Source organism: Terrapene carolina, unplaced genomic scaffold (assembly GCF_002925995.2).
Source record: "Terrapene carolina triunguis isolate 2854851 unplaced genomic scaffold, T_m_triunguis-2.0 Scaffold88, whole genome shotgun sequence".
Lineage (NCBI taxonomy): Eukaryota > Metazoa > Chordata > Testudines > Emydidae > Terrapene > Terrapene triunguis.
In genome coordinates, this window is record NW_020664439.1 from 35,180,742 (window position 1) to 35,202,266 (window position 21,525).

Below are 21,525 nucleotides of genomic sequence, written 5' to 3' on the forward strand. Positions count from 1 at the left end.
GCTAAGGATCACTGTAACACAGTAGGAAATAGTATCCACATTCACCTGGAATTATCTTCTCTATCAGCTGAGTGCCTAGAAAAGGAATATAACAGCACACTAAACATTCAAACTCCAACAAAATCATTTCAAAACAAAACATGTACACTCCATATTCCAAACTTTAAAATTCCTGGAGCCTGATGCTGTAGGTTGCTGATTTCACTTGGACTTGACTATTCATGGGCCCCATGACTGACCCCTAGCCCACTGGTTCCCAAACTTTTTACTAAGGCAACCCCCCCATCTGCATTTTGTCTTTTATTGTGGCCCAGCCATGGTCCAAATTCATGATGGTGGCCCAAAATCATAGGGATCAGCGTCCTTTGCCTACGCTTGCCCCTTGCCCTGTCAAGGAAGCATCCACCACGCACAACAGCACCCTGTGCCTCAGCACTGCAAACCTAATCCCAGCCCAGCACTGAGGGGAGGCCCCTGTATGTGGGGAAGAGAGGGGGGGGGAGAAAGTGAGCTCATCCCACAGCAGCACTCACTCAAATGTGGCCTGTTTGCCCCTTCATCATCACAGAGGGGCAGTAGTGTAACCTTGTGCTTCAGGTTGTAGTACCTGGAGTGGGGAGCAGGACCCAGACCTCAGGACTGGAGCCACTGCTGTGGGGTGAATGCAGGGCAATCTTATTCTACAACTCCCCTCCCCTCCCAGTTCTCGCCTCCTCACTGGGCCTGTGACCTGCTGCCTAGTGCCTTCTGCAATCCACTGGTGGGTTAGGACCAACCTTTTTGGAAACACTGCCCTAGACCAGGGGTAGGAGTGCTTGGTTCCCATCTCCCACTCAGGGAGCACAAGCAGTCCCCAGTCTCTAACTTCAATCTACACAATAATACCCCCATCAGGCTCCCTGCACAATCTTCTCCTCCCCGCCCAGTAGCTCCAACAATGGCTTAGGGTCTCCCCCAAAAGACTGCAGCTACTGTGAACTCCACCTTCTGCCTCCCTGCGTGTGCTTATTGCCACTGCTCCAATGGCCCTGGCTGGGCATCGGAGAGAGAGGTCCCCACTACAAGGGTAGTTAAGCTCTAGAACAGGCTTCCACCGGAGGTTGTGGAATCGCCATCACTGGCGTTTTTAAGAGCAGGTTGGACAAACCCCCTGGCGCAAGGCTGGTGGAGGTTTAGCTGACTCTGTTGATGACTTCTCCAGGTCCCGGCCAGCCCTACACGTCTAGGAGTCTATGACTAGAAACAGGACAGCCCAAAGTCCTGTACCCAAACACCCCCGTGCTCCATGCTCTGACCTTTGGCGCTCCTGGGACCTGAAGACGCGCACAAATATGAGGAAGTTGGGCGGCTGTTTTCCCAGCAGGGGGCCCTGGGAAGGAGAGAAACTAAGCAAACTATCCAGTCTGGGCCCCAGCGCTGTTGACCCCGGCAGGCAGGAGTCCAGCTAGCTAGGGAACGGCGTGCGATGGGCCTCATCCCGCCCCGGGTGCAGGGCACGTGCGGGGCCAGCCACCCCCAGGGGAGCGGCAGAGGGGCCCTGCGGTGCGGCTACACCCTGTTCTCGTCGGACCCAACCGGCTCTGCGGGCCCGCCCAGCGCCGCGGGCGCCAGGCAGGGCAGTGCTGTGTGCGCTGTTCCGCACCAGCAGTCCCCTCCCTGTGGGCGGCTGCTCCTCCGCCAGGCCCGTCTCACGTCCCAGGGCGGAGCCCGGGGGGACCCCGCCAGCCGCAGCTGCCCCCCCCGGGAAACTGGGGGAGCAGCCACGAGCCCCCCGCGCGCGTACCCAGAGCGGCACGGGACAGCGCCGACCGCGGAGCTGTGAGGCAGCCCCGTCCGGGGCTGGGGGAAAGGAGGCTGGGGCGCAGCAAGCCACTTCCCTCGGGCTGCCAGGCGAGGAGGCAGCGTCTGCAGGTGGGTTTGGCTCCTCCGAGCTCAGCGAGCAGGGGCTTCCCCCCATCGCGAGAGCTCCCACCACCGGCACAAACCGCCCGCCCCAGCCTTGGGCAGCCTGTCTGCATTGCCTGCCCCGGCCGGTTGCGGGAGACACTCTCCCGCCCCCCCCCGGTCCGACCCCCCCCCGCCCGCCCGGGGAGAGACCCCCCCTCGCCCCCGCCTCACCTGCTGGGAGGGAGTCGCCCCGAGACCCCTCCCACCCCGAGACCTGTGATTTCTAAGAGAAGCAATGTGTTTAACAGTCAGAGCAGAGTATGCAATGGAACGCCAGGGTTTTACTCCCAGTTCTAGTGTTGATTTTCTGTGGCCAGTCACTTGCTGGCACGAATACTGTTTCTTCCCTAAACACCTCTCTCTGACCCATTGCTCTCACCACAAGACCAAGAAAAAGAAAAGATTAAGTTTTCCTACTCAGTGCAACCCTCATCCCTTGTCTCTAATATATTTTAAAAAACAACTTTGTTTTGGTGGCAGTTATAATACAGTAAGGTTTGTTTTAAAGTGTTTGGAGAGCGCAAGAGGGGAGGACTCCTGCCTCATACTGAGAAAGCAGGATGATCGGCGAGTTATCTTAATTGCCTATACACAAATGCAAGAAGCCTGGGAAACAAGCAGGGAGAACTGGAAGTCCTGGCACAGTCAAGGAATTATGATGTGATTGGAATAACAGAGACTTGGTGGGATAACTCACATGACTGGTATCAGAGGGGTAGCTATGTTAGTCCTGATCTGTAAAAAGCAAAAGAGAGTCCTGTGGCACCTTATAGACTAACAGATGTATTGGAGCATAAGCTTTCGTGGGTGAATACCCACTTAGTTATATGTCTGTTAGTCTATAAGGTGCCACAGGACTCTCTTTCGCTTTTCACATGACTGGAGTAGTGTCATGGATGGATATAAACTGTTCAGGAAGGACAGGCCGGGCAGAAAAGGTGGGGGAGTTGCATTGTATGTAAGAGAGCAGTATGACTGCTCAGAGCTCCTGTATGAAACTGCGGAAAAACCTGAGAGTCTCTGGATTAAGTTTAGAAGTGTGAACAACAAGAGTGATGTGGTGGTGGGAGTCTGCTATAGACCACCAGATCAGGGGAATGAGATAGTTGCCTGAAGAAAGCCTCGTCTAACAGAAGTTACTAGATCACAGGCCCTGGTTCTCATGGGGGACTTCAATCACCCCGATATCTGCTGGGAGAGCAATACAGCAGTGCACAGACAATCCAGGAAGTTTTTGGAAAGTGTAGGGGACAATTTCCTGGTGCAAGTGCTGAAGGAACCAACTAGGGACAGAACTCTTCTTGACCTGCTGCTCACAAACAGGGAAGAATTAGTAGGGGAGGCAAAAGTGGATGGGAACCTGGGAAGCAGTGACCATGAGATGGTCGAGTTCAGAATCCTGACACAAGGAAGAAAGGAGAGCAGCAGAATACAGACCCTGGACTTCAGAAAAGCAGACTCACTCAGGGAACTGATGGGCAGGATCCCCTGGGGGAATAACATGAGGGGGAAAGAAGTCCAGGAGAGCTGGCTGTATTTTAAAGAATCCTTATTGCAGGAACAAACCATCCCGATGTGTAGAAAGAATAGTAAATATGGCAGGCGACCAGCTTGGCTTAACAGTGAAATCCTTGTTGATCTTAAACACAAAAAAGAAGCTTAGAAGAAGTGGGAGATTGGACAAATGACCAGGGAGGAGTATAAAAATATTGCTCAGGCATGCAGGAGAGAAATCAGGAAGGCCAAATCACACTTGGAGTTGCAGCTAGCAAGGGATGTTAAGAGTAACAAGAAGGGTTTCTTCAGGTATGTTAGCAACAAGAAGAAGGTCAAGGAAAGTGTGGGCTAGTGACAGAGGATGTGGAAAAAGCTAATGTACTCAATGCTTTTTTTGCCTCTGTCTTCACAAACAAGGTCATCTCCCAGACTACTGCACTGGGCAGCACAGTATGAGGAGGAGGTGACCAGCCCTCTGTGGAGAAAGAAGTGGTTCAGGACTATTTAAAAAAGCTGGATGAGCACAAGTCCATGGGACTGGATGCCTGCATCCGAGGGTGCTAAAGGAGTTGGCGGATGTGATTGCAGAGCCATTGGCCATTATCTTTGAAAACTCATGGCGATTGGGGAAGGTACCAGATGACTGGAAAAAGGCTAATGTAGTGCCCATCTTTTTAAAAAAGGGAAGGAGGAGGATCCGGGGAACTACAGGCCAGTCAGCCTCACCTCAGTCCCTGGAAAAGTCATGGAGCAGGTCCTCAAGGAATCAATTTTGAAGCACTTAGAAGAGAGGAAAGTGATCAGGAACAGTCAGCATGTATTCACCAAGGGCAAGTCATGCCTGACTAACCTAATTGCCTTCTGTGACGAGATAACTGGCTCTGTGGATGAGGGGAAAGCAGTGGACGTGTTAGTCCTTGACTTTAGCAAAGTTTTTGATACGGACTCCCACAGTATTCTTGCCAGCAAGTTAAAGTAGTATGGGCTGGATGAATGGACTATAAGGTGGATAGAAAGCTGGCTAGATCATCGGGCTCAACAGGTAGTGATCAATGGCTCCATGTCTAGTTGGCAGCCGGTATCAAGCAGAGTGCCACAAGGGTCGGTCCTGGGGCCAGTTTTGTTCATATCTTCATTAATGATCTGGAGGATGGCGTGGATTGCACCCTCAGCAAGTTTGCAGATGACACTAAACTGGGAGGAGTGGTAGATATGCTGGAGGGTAGGGATAGGATACAGAGGGACCTAGACAAATTAGAGGATTGGGCCAAAAGAAATCTGATGAGGTTCACCAAGGACAAGTGCAGAGTCCTGCACTTAGGATGGAAGAATCCCATGCACTGCTACAGACTAGGGACCGAGTGGCTAGGCAGCAGTTCTGCAGAAAAGGACCTAGGGGTTACAGTGCATGAGAAGCTGGATATGAGTCAACAGTGTGCCCTTGTTGCCAAGAAAGCTAACGGCATTTTGGGCTGTATAAGTAGGAGCATTGCCAGCAGATCGAGGGACGTGATTATTTCCCTCTATTTGGCATTGGTGATGCCTCTTCTGGAGTAGTGTGTCCAGTTTTGGACCCCACACTACAAGAAGGATGTGGAAAAATTGGAAAGAGTCCAGCGGAGGGCAACAAAAATGAATAGGGGGCTGGAGCACATGACTTATGAGGAAAGGCTGAGGGAACTGGGATTGTTTAGTGTGCAGAAGAGAAGAATGAGGGGGGATTTGATAGCTGCTTTCAACTACCTGAAAGGGGGTTCCAAAGAGGATGGATCTAGACTGTTCTCAGTGGTACCAGATGACAGAACAAGGAGTAATGGTCTCAAGTTGCAGTTGGGGAGGTTTAGATTGGATATTAGGAAAAACTTTTTCACTAGGAGGGTGGTGAAGCACTGGAATGGGTTACCTAGGGAGGTGGTGGAATCTCCTTCCTTAGAGGTTTTTAAGGTCAGGCTTGACAAAGCCCTGGCTGGGATGATTTAGTTGGGGATTGGCCCTGCTTTGAGCAGGGGGTTGGACTAGATGACCTCCTGAGGTCCCTTCCAACCCTGATAGTCTATGATTCTATGAAAACAAAATGTTATGACTACATGAATTGAGTTTCACCCCACAGTGAACCTTTTAGGCCTTTTGAAAATAGTGGTTTATAATAGAAATGCTGACACAACTTAACTAGTAGCTGGATAGTTGAAAATGTGAGCAACAACATTTGGGGCAGGGGCTATGGGCAAAAGTTCTCTCTCTTTGAATAAAGGACTCTGGTATTATTGTTCAGGAGTTAATACCACTAACCCTTTTGATGCTGATTGACCACAGGTCCTTCCTCACATGTTCAGCAGGTAGGAGAATTGATGTATGCAGAATAGTACACGTTATTTTTTCATCCATTCATAAGTGCTTTAATTTATATTGTATAATGTTCTTTGCCTACACACACACAAAATTGCTCCAGCCTGACTTGTGCACATGCAACAGCCAGTACACAATTACAGAGTGAACTCTTGCATGATGTGCACTTTTGAAAATGTGGGCCATGTTGCACACAGTAAATTGAGTTAAAGCATGAATGCACTCAAAAAAAAAAAAAAAAACAGTGTAAAAATTTAGAGCCTACAACTCCGGTCAGTCCTACTTCTAGTTCAGCCAATTGCTTTGTTTACATTTATGAGAGATAATGCTGCCCGCCTCTTATTTATGTCACTTGAAAGTGAGACTAGATGTTCGCATGGCACTGTTGTTGCTGATGTTGCAAGGTATTTATGCACCAGTGACTAAATTTGCAATGCAAACAACATTTATAGGTGATGGTGCAAACAAAATTAAGAGCCATTTGTTAAGCTTGGACCAGTATTTGCCTCCTGATTTAGCAGATTTTCAGTTCACTTGTAAAGTATTTTCATCGCTGTTTGATTAAACGTGGAAAGATCTGTCCACGTGTAACCAGGTTAAATGTGTCCTGAACTTGACAATATGCTTTCAAATGTACAATTCTTTTAATAGTATAAATGTGTGTATAGTATATTGAAAGCCTTAGGGCCACCTTCTAACGTGAGGTATATATCCACTAGCTATCATTAAAGTTGGGGAGACAGTAAAATTCAAACTCCAGCTAACCCTGTCTTCTCTTCCCATTGAGAGTAGTACTTAAATTACACCTAGATCACAAATGTTGTCTATTTATGCAAAATGGTAACAAGATGTGGATGGAGATTTAAATATAAATAAATCAGGCATAAAAGAGAATGGAAGAATAATTAACTTGTTAAAAATAGAATGTTGGAAGCAAAAGTTGGTCTGTAGCACCTGAAAAAAATTGAGAACTGAAGCAGAAACCTCTGAGGGGAGAATTGGGATAAGGAAGGAGAGAAGGGTAAAGTGTAGGGAAGATGAATGAAAATGTTTCATGAAAATGCCTAGATCTGATATATGAAGTTATATTAAGATAATTATAAAAGTGTTATATTGGCAGTATAATAGAGACTGCAAAGATTCTTATTTGTGGAAAAATGCAAACTGATCATTCTTACTGAATGAAAAGACAACTTATGTTCTCTCTCTCACAGGGAAGCTATGGACCATACTTTCAAGAAACAGGAGGCTCTTTAATAATGATGATACAGTATTTATAAGCACCCTATTAGAGTTTAGTAATTCAGGATGAAGTTAAGACTGCATATCACAATAACTAAAAACATGACAAATTAATGGGATCCAGAGGTGAAAGTAAGCCGGTATGCCCAGTACGGCATACCGGACCAGCTTCCCCAGGTGGCAATTTAAAGGGCCCGGGGTAGCTGCCGGAGCCCCTGGGTAACAGAGGTGGCTAGGACCCCTGGGGCTCTGGCGGTGATTTAAAGGGCCCGGGGCCCCGCTGCGGTAGCGGCAGCTGGGAGCCCCTGGCCCTTTAGATCACTGCTGGAGCCCCGCTGCTGCTACCCCAGGGCTCCAGCAGCAGGGCTCAGGTGGCAATTTAAAGGGCCCAGGGCTCCGGCCACCGCTGCCGCCGCTACCGCCCCGGGTCCTTTAACTCTCTGCTGGCTCCGGCAGCGGGGCTCTGGCGGCAATTTAAAGGGCCCGGGGCAGTAGTGGCGGCCGGAGCCCTGGGCCCTTTAAATCGCCGCCCGGGGCTCCGGGCTCTGAAGCTGGTAGCTCTGGCAGTGATTTAAAGGGCCTGGGGCTCTAAAGGTCCCGCCCCTTCCAGTTGAGGCCCCACCCCCTGCTCAGGACTCCGGCATACCGGTAAATCCTTTAAGTTACTTTCACCCCTGATGGGATCCTACATAGGATGGAGAATGGGATTAGATTAGTTACAATAGGGAGAATATAAAACAATCTTGGGAAAGTGGTATTTAATTATGTGTAAAAGCTGAGAAAGATATGTTTAAAGATGAGTTTAACTATGGAAGTGGTAACATACAAGTTCTCTAAGGAAATAGAACCACTGTTATTAAAGGCCAAATCCTACTTACCTTACTCAAGTGAGTATTATTGAAGCTAATTGAACTAAAAGGTCCAATTCAAAATTAATTGAAATCAGTGGGAGTTGAATTGGAACCTCACTCATGTGAATATGGCAAACACGATTTGGCACTAGTATATGCCCACCTTTGCTGCCTCAGTTTTTTAACACAGGAAGATGTCTGTTTTCAAAATGGCCACAGCCTCCAACTGTTCCCAACAGAAGTGAAACCAAGATTCCCTCAGAGTGATGGTGGACCCTGACACCCTTGAGGACAGTTGGTAGCCTTAGTCTCATAGTGAACAAAAGGAGGAGATGGCTGCCATTTTGAAAGAGGGCAATTCTTTGTAGAATTCTCTATAGTGGAATATTATTTATCAGTCTCTGCTGAAGGAGAAACTGTTATGAAGAATAATGTCAAAAAGTTACCATTAATTCTCCCCAAAATTCTTCAAATGTAGCCGATGCACAAAATTTGAGTTTTAATTATTTGAAGTGTCTTACTCTGTTCTGAAACCATTAGACACAAAGTCTGACACCCAATGCTAATTTTTTAAAAGGACCCACTTTTGATTATTTAACTCAACCTAATTAATGGATTTATTTGTAAATTTTCAGAAAATTAATTCTAATTTCAAAGTACTGTAATTTAGGGAAGGATACGCTATGTTCTTCATATGTAACAAAATAGTTGAACATTGGCTGAAAGTGCAAAACTTAACTCTACCTTAACTACAACTGGTACTTCCATACTACACATGCCTCTGTGCACAGGGGCCTAAGAGTGCTCTAGACTTGGGCTGCTTCAATCTGCAAGGCTTCCTCAGCTGATCAGGAGGAGCTACTCCTGGGGAAACTGTGGCTTAAAGCACCCCACACCCAATTTTCTCCAAGAAGCAGGCAGAGGAGAAAGTAAGCGAGCAGACATCACCCACAGGGTTGTAGTGGCTTCTTTGTAGAAGACTGGGTGAGGAGAGAAAGCCACTTTTTTTAAAAAAATGAAAAAGTGATAGTTATTGGCTTTGTGGGATTAGGAAACAGATTTTTAAAATTATATTAGGTGGCAATCTAATTCATTTACTCTTATTCACTTCTCTAAACACACAGATAAGGACAGTTGATCTTACCACATCCTGATTCTCTAGGAAAAATGGAGGAAAGCAAAATGACTTCTTCCAGAGGACAGCATAAGCATGAGGATGTTACCATGCCGATGTAGGTGAAGCAGCCATCCCAGGCTCACTTTGTATAGAAATGAACATATGCAAACAAGTTATAAAAAGAAACCCAAAAAATCCAAATGGAAAACAAATAGTGAAATCGCTCAGTAAAAATAAAATCTAAATTTAAATTATTTAAGATGACAGGTCTTTTAATTCCCAAAACTAAGAACATGTACAGAAGATAAAGGAACTTGCTGTCAATAAAATGGTGTTTCATTTAAGCTTTATACACAATCAAAGACTTGTGAAAATTCAAGTAGGAGTTTTATAACTGCTCGACTGACAACGAAGTTATGATTGTATGCAGTGTTGTTGTAGCTGTGTTGGTCCCAGGAACTTAGAGAGACAAGGTGGGTCAGGTAATATCTTTTTTTGGATCAATTTCTATTGGTGAGAGAGACAAGTTTTGAGATTATACAGAGCTCTTCTTCAGGTCTGGGAAATGTACTAAGAGCGACACAGCTAAATACAAGGTGGAACAGATTGTTAGCATAAGTGGATAACACATTTCAAGGGACCATTGAAAGTCAAGTGGCTCGTAACATCCCTTCCGGGGGGGAAGTTATGATTGGCAGGAGAGTTACAACAGTAATCAGTTAATATACTTTCCAAGACTGTCATTAACTCTCTTTTCAGGTATGAACCACTGTGTCCTGTAAGATGTATTTTGCTGGCTCTTATCCTTGAAGAATGGCTGCCATGTCTTGTGCAAATTGTTCCCTTCAATACTACAGCCAACTCAATCAACCTCTTGAAGCTAGCTGTATGCTGCTCCTGATTATGCTTGGAAAAGTGTCACTCAATCTCTTCATGTTGCGAGTTAGAAGACGGGATGTAAAACAAAGTTTTATGGGATATTTCTGTATTTCACTGGCACTCCTTGACTTCACACTTCTGGTGAATATAGCTTTCATCTCCTATTTTGAGAACTTTGCACTTTGGGGTGTGAGATTTACCAAGTACCACATTTGTCTATTCACTCAGATAATTTCCCTTATGTATGGTGTCTTGCATTACCCAGTTTGTCTTGTGTCTGTTCTGGATTATTACATGACTATAGCTCAAACCCCTAAACCTGCTAGCATAGGTCAAAGACTACTTTATATACTTGCTCTGGTTTTTATATGGATTTCAGTCCTCTTTTATATTCTGAAAGTTCCAGCTGTCTCTGCAGAATTAGAAATACAGAACCACTTTTTTACATGCCCTTTCTATATCAGTGTTCAGAGCTACTGGCTATCATTAACCATCCTGTTTGTTATAGGTGTGGCTCTTGTGATTTGTTGGTCAGAAGTTATAACTATGGTGCGGTCCGTCCGGATTATTTCCTTTACAAGTGTGACTGTTTTAATCTTTTCATATGCATCTGACTGCGATTGCACTGTCTGTAAAAAGCAGCTTTTGACAAGACTCCTCATCTGCTTTCTTGGCACCTGGACACCTTTTGTTTTCCTTCAGATGATCATCTTGTTGCTTGGTGCTCAGATTCCAGCCTACATGGAGATGAATGTCCCCTGGCTATACTTCATAAACAGCTTTCTAATCGCAACAGCATACTGGTTTAGGTGTCATGACATTCAATTGACAGAGGGGATGTGGTCTGCAGATCCATTTGTCAGCTGGAAATTCTGCTTCATCCCATTTAACAATCAAAATACAGAGCAAGCTGAAAAGCCAGGCACAGTAATCATCTGTTAATGAACTGCTGTGTGAAAAGAATACAAATAAGTGCTGTGCATCAGAGGTGTCTGACTATGCTATTTTGATGTCCCCTGTGAACACATGTAAATGGATTATACAAGGAAATTCCTCAAACTACAATATGAAGAAAAATTCACCAAAATTCTCCAATGTATAATGGAATATTGCACTATAATGTGGAATACTGCACTGTTTTCCAAGCTACACTTCACATAAAAATGGGTGCTTAACGCACAAAATATTTTAATGGAATGTGTTATATTTTCAAAATATAGTTGAAAATAGGTATATAAAAATGTCCAATACTTCTGCAAAAAACTGCCTGATTTTAACATTAAATGCTAATAAACAAAGTTGAGATTGTTTAAAATAAAGCAGGTCTGATGCATGAACTTCCATATAAAGAAAAGAGAGGAGTAAAATCTTTAGCTAAACTTGAGACTTCTACAGCTATGGACAAGTATTATTTATTGTCAAATGTTTTAGCTTTAAACACCTCCTTTATAATTTATCAGTTCTAAAAAAGTTTTACTATTTCCTATTAAAAATTGAAGTTTCCCTCTTTGCTTAAGGAAAAAGAAACTGTCTAAAAGGAATGGATATAACTTTTAATATCATATAAACTATGTTTAAAACTGTCCACAAAAAAGGAAAGGTGGGTGAGGTAATATCTTTTATTGGACCAACTTCTGTTGGTGAGAGACAAGCTTTCGACCCACACAGACCTGAAGAAGAGCTCTTTGTGGCTCAAAAGCTTGTCTCTCTCACCAACAGAAGATGGTCCAATAAAATATATTATCTCGCCCACCTTGTCTCTCTAATATCCTGGGACTGACACGGCTACAACTACACTGCATACACAAAAAAAGAAAGACCAATAAGATGCACAGTTACCAGGGTGACATTGTGTGACTGTTTAAACTTTTTGTAAGCACTAAATGTAACTTATACATTCACAACATACAATTTGCACTGTAGAAGCAAGTGTTATTTATTTGTGTTACTTTCATTTCAGTCTTTATATTCTATTTAGCATTGCAGTAACTTTACCAGTAATATCAGAATGCAGTGGCTTTCCTTAGTGTGCAAATAAATATAAAAATTTACTTTAATGTCAAAGGTTATCTTGTTTTCCATACAGTTATTTGGTACAAATAAATTAAACTGCTGATAGTATCAAAAATGTGAAAGAATGACTTATCAAAATGCACATGGTAGGTGTGAAGGATCTGCAGCTGTATGTAAATCTGTAGAAAGAATCAATGGATAAAATAGGAGCTTTAGCAGAAAAAATATTTTTCTGCACATTGTGTTGCTTAAGTAATTAGGTGGCCAGTGAGAAAAAATAAATGGAATATCTTCACAGAACATTAATAAAAACAAAATAGTGATCAGTGGATAAAACAAATGATTCACCACTATATTATAGTAGTGCTTAATGATACCAATGCTGATTGTTCCAGGCACTCTGCAAACACATAGTAAGCACTATGAAGAACATCGTCCAAATAGACTTCATGGACAAAGGAAGAAAGAGAAGTGACTTGGTTACAGTGACACAGTAGACCAATGGCATAGCAGATACTTAGGTAATGTAAATTGTCAGAGCTCTGTAATTTACATCAGCTGAAGATCTGGCCTCTGGTGTCCTGACTCTCAGTCTACTGCTCAACCCACTGGACGACACTGCTTCTTTGTACTCATGAGTGGAGTTGACATAGGAAACTTATTCTGCCTGTCCTTTACATGCACAGTATGTATGTATGGGATGCTGTTCTGGGAAGGAGGAGTGCTGGGAAAAGATGGGGTCCATCTAAGAAGGGGAAGAGCATCTTTGCATGGTGACTCACCAAGCTAGTGAGAAGGAATGGTAAATTACTATTGAGTCATATGAGCAACAGGATGGAATTAAGTGAAGGAATCTGCTTTACATCTTAGATGTATATACACAAATGCAAGGAGTATGGGGAACAAACAGGAAGAACTGGAAGTTTTAGTGCATAATCTAAATTATGACTTACTTGGCATCACACATTGGTGGGATACGTCTCATGAGGGGAATGTTGGTAAATAGGGGTATAGCTTGTTCAGGAAGGTCAGGCAGGATAAAACCGAAGGAGGTGTTGCATTATACATCAAGAATATGTACACTTGCTCTGAGATCCAGAAGAAGGTGAGAGGCAGAAAAGTTTCTGGGTTGAGATAAAAGGGGGAGAAAATAGGAGTGACACCATGATAGGGGTCTAAATCTGGAAGAGGAGGCGGATGAGGCATTTCTAGAATAAACAGAAATATCCAGAACACAAGACCTGGTAATATTGGGGAACTTTAACTACCCCAGATATCTGTTGGAAAAGTAATACTGGAGACATTCCAGAAGACTAGAAAAGGGCAAATATAGTGCCCATCTATAAAAAGGGAAATGACAACCCCGGGGAATTACAGACCAGTCAGCTTAACTTCTGTACCTGGAAAGATAATGGAGCAAATAATTAAGCAATCAATTTGCAAACACCTAGAAGATAATAACAGTTAGCATGGATTTGTCAAGAACAAATCGTGTCAAACCAACCTGATAGCTTTCTTTGACAGGGTAACAAGCCTTGTGTATGGGGGGAAGTGGTAAATGTGGTATATCTTGACTTTAGTAAGGATTTTGATACTGTCTCGCATGACCTCATAAACAAACTAGGGAAATACAACTTAGATGGAACTACTATAAGGTGGGTACATAACTGGTAGTTATCAGTGGTTTACAGTCATGCTGGAAGGGCATAACGAGTGGGGTCCTGCAGGGATCAGTTCTGGGTCCGGTTCTGTTCAATATCTTCATCAATGATTTAGATAATGGCATAGAGAGTACACTTATAAAGTTTGCGGACAATACCAAGCTGGGTTGCAAGTGCTTTGGAGGATAGGATTAAAATTCAAAATGATCTGGACAAACTGGAGAAATGTTCTAGTAAATAGGATGAAATTCAATAAGGACAAATACAAAGTACTCCACTTAGGAAGGAACAATCAATTGCACACTTACAAAATGGGAAATGACTGCCTAGGAAGGAGTATTGCAGAAAGAGATCTGGGGGTCATAGTGGATCACAAGCTAAATATGAGTCAACAGTGTAAGGCTGTTGCAAAAAAAGCAAACATCATTCTGGGATGTATTAGCAGGAATATGGTAAGCAAGATGCGAGAAGTAATTCTTCCGCTCTACTTGTGCTGATTAGGCCTCAACTGGAATATTGTGTCCAGTTCTGGTCGCCACATTTCAGGAAAGATGTGGACAAATTGGAGAAAGTCCAGAGAAGAGCAACAAAATGATGGTCTAGAAAATATGACCTATGAGGGAAGATTGAAAAAATTGGGTTTGTTTAGTCTGGAGTAGAGAAGACTGAGAGGGGACATGATAACAGTTTTCAAGTACATAAAAGGTTGCTACAAGGAGGAGTGGGAGCCGCGATCGGCCGAACCTGCAGACGCGGCAGGTAAAAAAATCAGCCCGGCCCGCCAGGGTGCTTACCCTGGCGAGCTGCGTGCTAAAGGTTGCTGACCCCTGGCTTTAGATGATATTGATTTACAGATATGGGGAAGGCAGGCAGGCTGATGTAAGGATCTTGGTTGTACAGAATGGGTAAAGAAACTAGAGCTGTGTTTTGTTATTTATGCCTTTTTTAAAAAGATGCTCTCAGTGACATTTTTAAAATGTTTCATGATTTGCCAAGATAAATAATAATATATGGAGATATACCTATCTCATAGAACTGGAAGGGACCTTGAAAGGTCATTGAGTCCAGTCCCTGCCTTCACTAGCAGGACCAAGTACTGTCCCTGACAGTTGTTTTTTTGCCCCAGAGCCCTAAATGGCTCCCCTCAAGGATTGAACTCACAACCCTGGGTTTAGCAGGCCAATGCTCAAACCACTGAGCTATCTCTCCCCCCCAGATGTGTAAATATGCCTACTTTATATGCACCAAAAACAATAGATATGTGCATACATTTAAAAAACCTAAATTGCAATCTGATAGCAGTCAGAAAGGATAGTTACTTCCTGGTTAAAGCTAGAAAGAATTTTTTTTATAGTTGGAATATGAAAGCAAATGTTTTAACTAAAAATTATATTTTAAAAAGAGCTACATTAGTGGGAAAATTATTAACTTGTAACTGCTAACCCAACTCAAGTGAATAGATGTTATTTGTTCTTCTGTCCTTAAAGCTTTATGTAGCATTTGATTTTTAATTGTAAAGTGAAAAAGTAAAACAGATTAAATAATCAAAGTAAACAAATGGAAGTCGCTTTTATTTTTGAAGCACTGAACTCACAATACAACATAGTATTGAAATATAATGATATAAGTAAATGATGCTGTAGGTTGGCTAATTTTCCACTTAGACCCACAGGGAGCAATGTTATCACGCAAGAATGTTCAATAAGAAAAAATGTGCAGATAACAAAAGGTGCAATTACAAACAAATTTAAGCAGCATAGTATAAGGTGCTTTGATTCAACATTTGTATAATCAGATTATCCATACACAGACATGTTGTTAAATGTAAATTTTACTTCACTCTGTTACAGACTAACAAATATGAGAATCTATAATTCATTCACATGCTAGCTAATAGGAAAGTGCTTTTTCTTTGAAAATGATACACAAAGTGAACATAATATTTTACATAGATCACTGTGCTCTTCAACTCTAAAATTTCTCTAACTTAATTTTTGGATTAACATTTACATTATTACACTTTAATTATAGACACTGATATTACACTTTAATTATAGACATTGATCTAGGTGCTGAATTTGATGCTACATATGCTAAAACTTCTTGGTAAAGAAGAATCCAGTATGATATCACTCCATGAAAAGAACAAACACATATTCTCTTTATATATATTAATCTAAAATTTGTTTCTGCAAACAAAGTCCAATTGTCAGTTTTAATACATGACTTTACCTTGCATAAAGCTTCTCTCATCCACCGTGTGCCACATCTTTCTGAGGTTTCAATAACCAAAGTGTCCTTTTTAAAAGATGTAACCAAAAGGAGGAGCAAAATTTTAAACATATGCAAAATGATTGGGGGAAGTATGGTTAAAAAGCAAGTGAAATGACTGGTGTCATTTGCTAAATTACCAACAAACAGTTGAATTTTAAGAACTAGTGCAAATAGGAAAAGGCAATAGTTAACAATATGTAGTTTGAAATGTTTGGCACCACAATCACAGCTTCATCCCTTATGCTGTTTTACACAGCATGGAAACGTTATTATATTTTATGTTAAAAATAGGAAAATAACTAAAATACCTTCAAGAACAACCCTGAAAAACACCAACCAATACATTTAATTTCTAGTTACTATTTGAAAAGATATAGGGCAAACCCTGCCCTACTACATTTCTGAACACTGTTTCGTCAGCCTATATAAACTGGATACACACCTAAAAGGGCTGATAAAATATTTACAAAAACCCAATGGAATTTAAAAATCAGCATATATCTCAAATGTATTCATGCACCAGGCATTTAAAAAGATAATGAAATAAGTAAAACTTTACCGAATCTACAGGTATATGTATGAAAATACTTCATTTTAACTTCATATGACAATAGATGAAGATTATAAGGTTATGTCCTGTCACATCCATTTTAGCAGCTCCTATTTAATGAGGTTAATCTAATCTCTAGTCCAATAACAATTCTGAAACATCAACTTCTCAAATGGAACTGGAACTATAGATGAAATTGTAAAAAGTTAGATAAGGTTGCTAACATATTGACAAGTCGGATTTGGTTTTTAAAATCTAGATCTAATAGTACATTATACGCATTTTTTCTGTCCTGAGATGGCAGCATTCTTTATATTTGCTGCAATCATTTTAAAGCTAATGGCAATTTTTACAGAAAAACGTGACAAAGCAAATCAATTTCAATTCACAAACATTATATTACAAAGAACACTTTTAAAGCAAGATTTGGAAAACTTTAAAATAGAATAGTTCTTTTTACTTTACCCATACACTTTGGGAAAAGGTATCAGATAGGATTTCAACCTTCAGTGTTGCCAATGTATCCACTGAATAGATAACAGTAGGAAGACAAGCTTCCACATACCATCCTCCTACTGTGCTTTAACCCAGTGTTGGAGGAACCATCTTTAAATATGAAATGGTAGTTTTCTCTTTATGCCCATTTAATCCTTGTCTTCTTATTTAAAGAAAGCAATTAGAATGTGGAAAAATTGTTCACTAAACCCTAGACTGAGATCATAGACTCATGTCATGTAGGATACCAGCTCAAGGATAATGATTTTTTTTTTTTTTAAATCATAGTTGAATCCCAGTGTTTTATGGTAAAACTATCTGTATCCCATTACCCTTCCATAAGATATCTGTGTTCAAATAAAGGATCTTCTCTCTATAGCCCATTTTCTTCTCTTAGCTGATACTACAGCAAAGCTATAATGCTGCATCTTTGATATAACAATACAACCGCACACCATGATATGATCAGGGCTGGCTCTAGGTTTTTGCCGCCCCAAGCAAAAAATTTGCCGCCCCAAGCTCAGGTGGGGCTGGGGCTCACAGGCAGCGCTGGAAGCAGAGGGAGTGATGTCACCTCCCAGTGCCTGCAGGGGCTTTACCCTCTCCCCCACCCGGCCGTGCAGAGAAGCCCCGATATAAGGGGTGGCACAAGGCAGCGCAGCAGCCAGTGCGCAGATGAGGTGGCGCAGCCCCGTCTCCCCAGCAGGACTCGCCCTCTCCTCCCCAGGTAGCGGCTGGGCCCTGGCAGCTCAGCATCCCGGGGCTGGGGCTTCCCCTTCCTGCTGCGGATGGGGGCGCCCGTCTAAGTGGCACAGCTCCGACAGCGCAACTGCCCCCCCAAAAAAGGATGGCCAGAATGTGGCCCCTGGAAATGTGCCGCCCCAAGCACGTGCTTGCTTTGCTGGTGCCTAGAGCCGGTCCTGGATATGATTAACAGGATTACAGATTTGCTGCAGAATCCAATAGGAAGAGAAACTATGTTGAGAAGGTGGTAACTGCAAATATTTCAAATACTGGCAAAATAACTATAGAAAAATCACTGCCAAATAATGTGCTTTGTGCATTACTTGATATGCATACTTGGGTCAGCATTAAAGTCCTCCTTTAACAGGCCACATGCCACCCAAATGCTGTACAGTCATCTAGCCATCATTATTATCAACATCCAATAAATTCATGATGATGAAGGTGCTACCCTTATTAAGACTCTTCTGTACCCATCTCATCTTAGATTCCATTAAGAAACCAATGAATGGACAGTATAAATCTGCTCTTTAATGAGATATTCTATTTGCTTTTCAGCTCCAAATGGAAATATTAGGTACTTATTAATAAACCTTTTATTTTTCTTATTAATACTAACCCACACCTCTCCTGGGTCAAACTGGTTTCATCTGCAGAGCAGTTGTACATAATAGACCATTCTATACTTGTGTCAATTATTTTTGTGCTTCTATTCCTACTTCCTCATCAGGAGGCAGAAATATCCTGATTTATTATGTGTTAACAATGCTGTACTTTCCTACTACAGCTATATAAGAATACAGTACTTTAAAAATGTTCATTAAGTATGAATTAAACATTGTACTTATTTAATATTTATTATCATTGTACTAAGATATTTGTGCTCAAATTATCATTCATATAAAAATCTCTTCAAAAGGCTCCATTTCTAGATGTCTATTTCATATCTAGATGCCATTTTGGATAATTTAGCAGCAAGCAGCTTGCACTGGAAGTCAGTCTAAAATTTTCACTCATCCTCGCAATTTCTCTTGAAATATATTCACACCACTGATTCTTATGCATGTGTTTTAGGAAAAGCTGAATCCATATCTATGTCAACTCCAAGTGAACTGCAAGCTTATTGAAAAATTTAAATAATATGCTGCTTATTATTATCTTTCTTCTCAGAATTTCACCATTTCAACATTAATTTGCCCCATAATATTACGCTCACTTTACAGAAGGGTAAAAACTGAAGTGTAGAGAAGTTAACCAAAGTTACACAGCGATTTTAATGTAAGGGATTTGAATAGAACCCAGAGATCCTAATGATCAGTCCCTTGCTCTAGCCACTACACAAGAGGCACTGGTGCACACAGCCTACACTCATGATGTAAATATCACATTTTTTAATCTCTATGGTGATGCTTGGAGAGGAAATCTGGCATAGCTTAAAACTTCTCCTTAAGATGTGTGGTACGAGAAGACAGCACTATTTCTCTCACTCAATTATTTCTTAAAATCCAGAACATTTTAGTATTTGCAATGTAATGAGAACACAAATTAAACAAATAGAGTCATATTCTTCTCTTCCATAAACAGCTGCAACTCTATAGAGTTGAATTTGCTTATGCCAGCATTGACTAATTCCCTTAATCTTTCAAGACAAATATTAACGTATCTAATTTTAGTCACTTTTGCCATTAAAATAGTGAAACTCCCCTCTCTCTTTAAAAATATACTTGGCCATGTTTTCTAAATTACATTAAAACGTACAACAGGGGGGAAATGACCTTTTAATCATGTTTACAAAGACATTTTTGGCAAAACTGATAAAACGTTCTTACCTTGTGGCTCAAACTTACCTGATAAGCACACTGCAAAACCTGACTCAAACTATAACTTATTTCACTATAAATATATATACAGAGAAATCTTCAACAAATAAGAGAAAAGACTTGCAAATACGAACAGTGAGATTTCTTGACTTACTAAATTAAGGTTATTTGGTAGTGCACAGTTCAGTGGCACTTTCAAATCCTTCTCTGTTTAGCTTCACTGAAGACCTGATCCAGCACCCACTGAAGTCAAGAGGAATCAACCTTCAAAGAGTGCTAGACCAACCTCTAAATGCCAAAAGGTACATCCTTTTAGCAAAATAAAGCACAAAACAACTACCTCATAAGTTATTACAATAGTAAATAAACAAACAATGCTCGTAAAAACCCTACTATAACAACTGTACTCACAACTTGAATGTAGGTGTTGACAGGACCTACTGCATAATGAATAAAAATTAATATAAGCATATGTCCAAAAATGTATAGAGCCTTTATAACACAAAAATCTCTCCCTCTGGTTCCACACAATTATTACACACTTAGGGCTCAATACAACTTCCCTTGTCTCCAGAGATAGTTGGATCAGGCCCTCTTACTCTTAATTTGTAAGTCATTGGTATTCTAACACTTTAACCTGATGTACAGTGGGAAGGTTTTATTTAATGTGCATCCTACTGCTTTCAATCAAAATAACGGAGTTGTCTTTTAAAAGGCCTTGCACATGAGAAAACAATAAAGCTTTTGTTAGTATGAAGATGCAATAACACCCCTCAAACATGGGTCTAACATTTCAATGTATAGAAGAATCTGAAAATGATACTGGGATTAAACTTTTTAAAATGCCCCCACATTTTCAAAGCAATCTGCAGGGATTTAACCACACAGAGTCTACTGGCTCTAATGGAAGTCACATGACTTATACCCATATTAATTCCTCTTAATATGTAGAAGTTTTATTCTGTTTTAAATCTCTTTAAAATATTTCCAAACTGAAACTATAGCTCATTGTGCAAAAGTGACTTTTTTAAAAATTACAATTACTTCTATAGGAACAATAAATAACATCTAAGACTGAAAAATATTAATTTAGAGCTCTGTTCAGCCCCATATCCCAATCAACATTCAATAGTAATGATTAAAAAAAAAAATACTCCAGAACCACACACATTAGAGAAAACCTTAAGCTTCTCTTCCTTTTTGATCAACTAGTTTTGAAGCAGCATCAATTAAAAAAATGGTCTTACTGAATACATTGTGCTAGGAAAAGCCCCAGTGTGTATGCAGTTATACCAATATTAATTACTATATTCCAAGATAGCTTATTGCACTTTGCCAAACCAGAATAAGCAATATTTTTATACTAATATAACTGTATCTACACTAGCTTTTTTTGTTTGCACTGCTTTAATTATGCTAGCATAGTTAAAGCAGCAAAAATTTTAAGTGTGGACCAGGCCTACAATCCCCAGTTCTCCAATCCATGATATTTTAAAGCATACATAGTGTTTTGTGGCTCTCCCTGCTCTATAAGGAATTATGTATAAAAGTGTAGCTCAGCAAAAGAGCCAGAATGAACGTGTACAGAAATCTGGGTTACTTTGAGCTCCTGGCAGTCTGACAATAATTACTCAACAAGGATTTATACATATAAAGGCTAATATATATAAAAATCCTTGTTGACATAGAGATATATATCTAGATAGATAGATAGATATCAGCTATCTATCACTCAGCTAACTGTAGAAGTGTTTTTTCTGAAAACTGTCCAACAATTCAAGATTAAAACAATAACCAAACTAACATGCATGTAACACTACAAACAACTGTAGATCTAGGATATAAGCCTCACAATATAAGATCACACTTTCTAACATCATTATCAATTACATGTGTAACACATGTACTTTCTACATTGCCAAACAAAGAACACAATAATCAAAGATTAAAAAATAACCAAGTAGTATTTTTGCATAATCAACCCTCTCTAGTTTTGACAAATCCAAGAGATAACTATCAACATATATTTAGTCTTCTACTAGCTTATCAAACCAGCACAGATAAGATTTAAAAAAAAAAAAAAAAAAAA

The 21,525-nt window shown here is 41.0% G+C and overlaps 1 protein-coding gene across 1 annotated transcript; it reads left to right on the plus strand.

Annotated features, from left to right (window-relative positions):
• Positions 1-1,801: 1,801 nt before the first annotated feature.
• Positions 1,802-11,493, plus strand: GPR160 (G protein-coupled receptor 160). Its single transcript, XM_024209505.3, has 2 exons — positions 1,802-1,911; positions 9,760-11,493. The coding sequence occupies exon 2, from the start codon at positions 9,814-9,816 to the stop codon at positions 10,819-10,821; it is 1,008 nt and encodes a 335-aa protein (XP_024065273.2). The 5' UTR covers positions 1,802-1,911; positions 9,760-9,813; the 3' UTR covers positions 10,822-11,493.
• Positions 11,494-21,525: the final 10,032 nt, after the last annotated feature.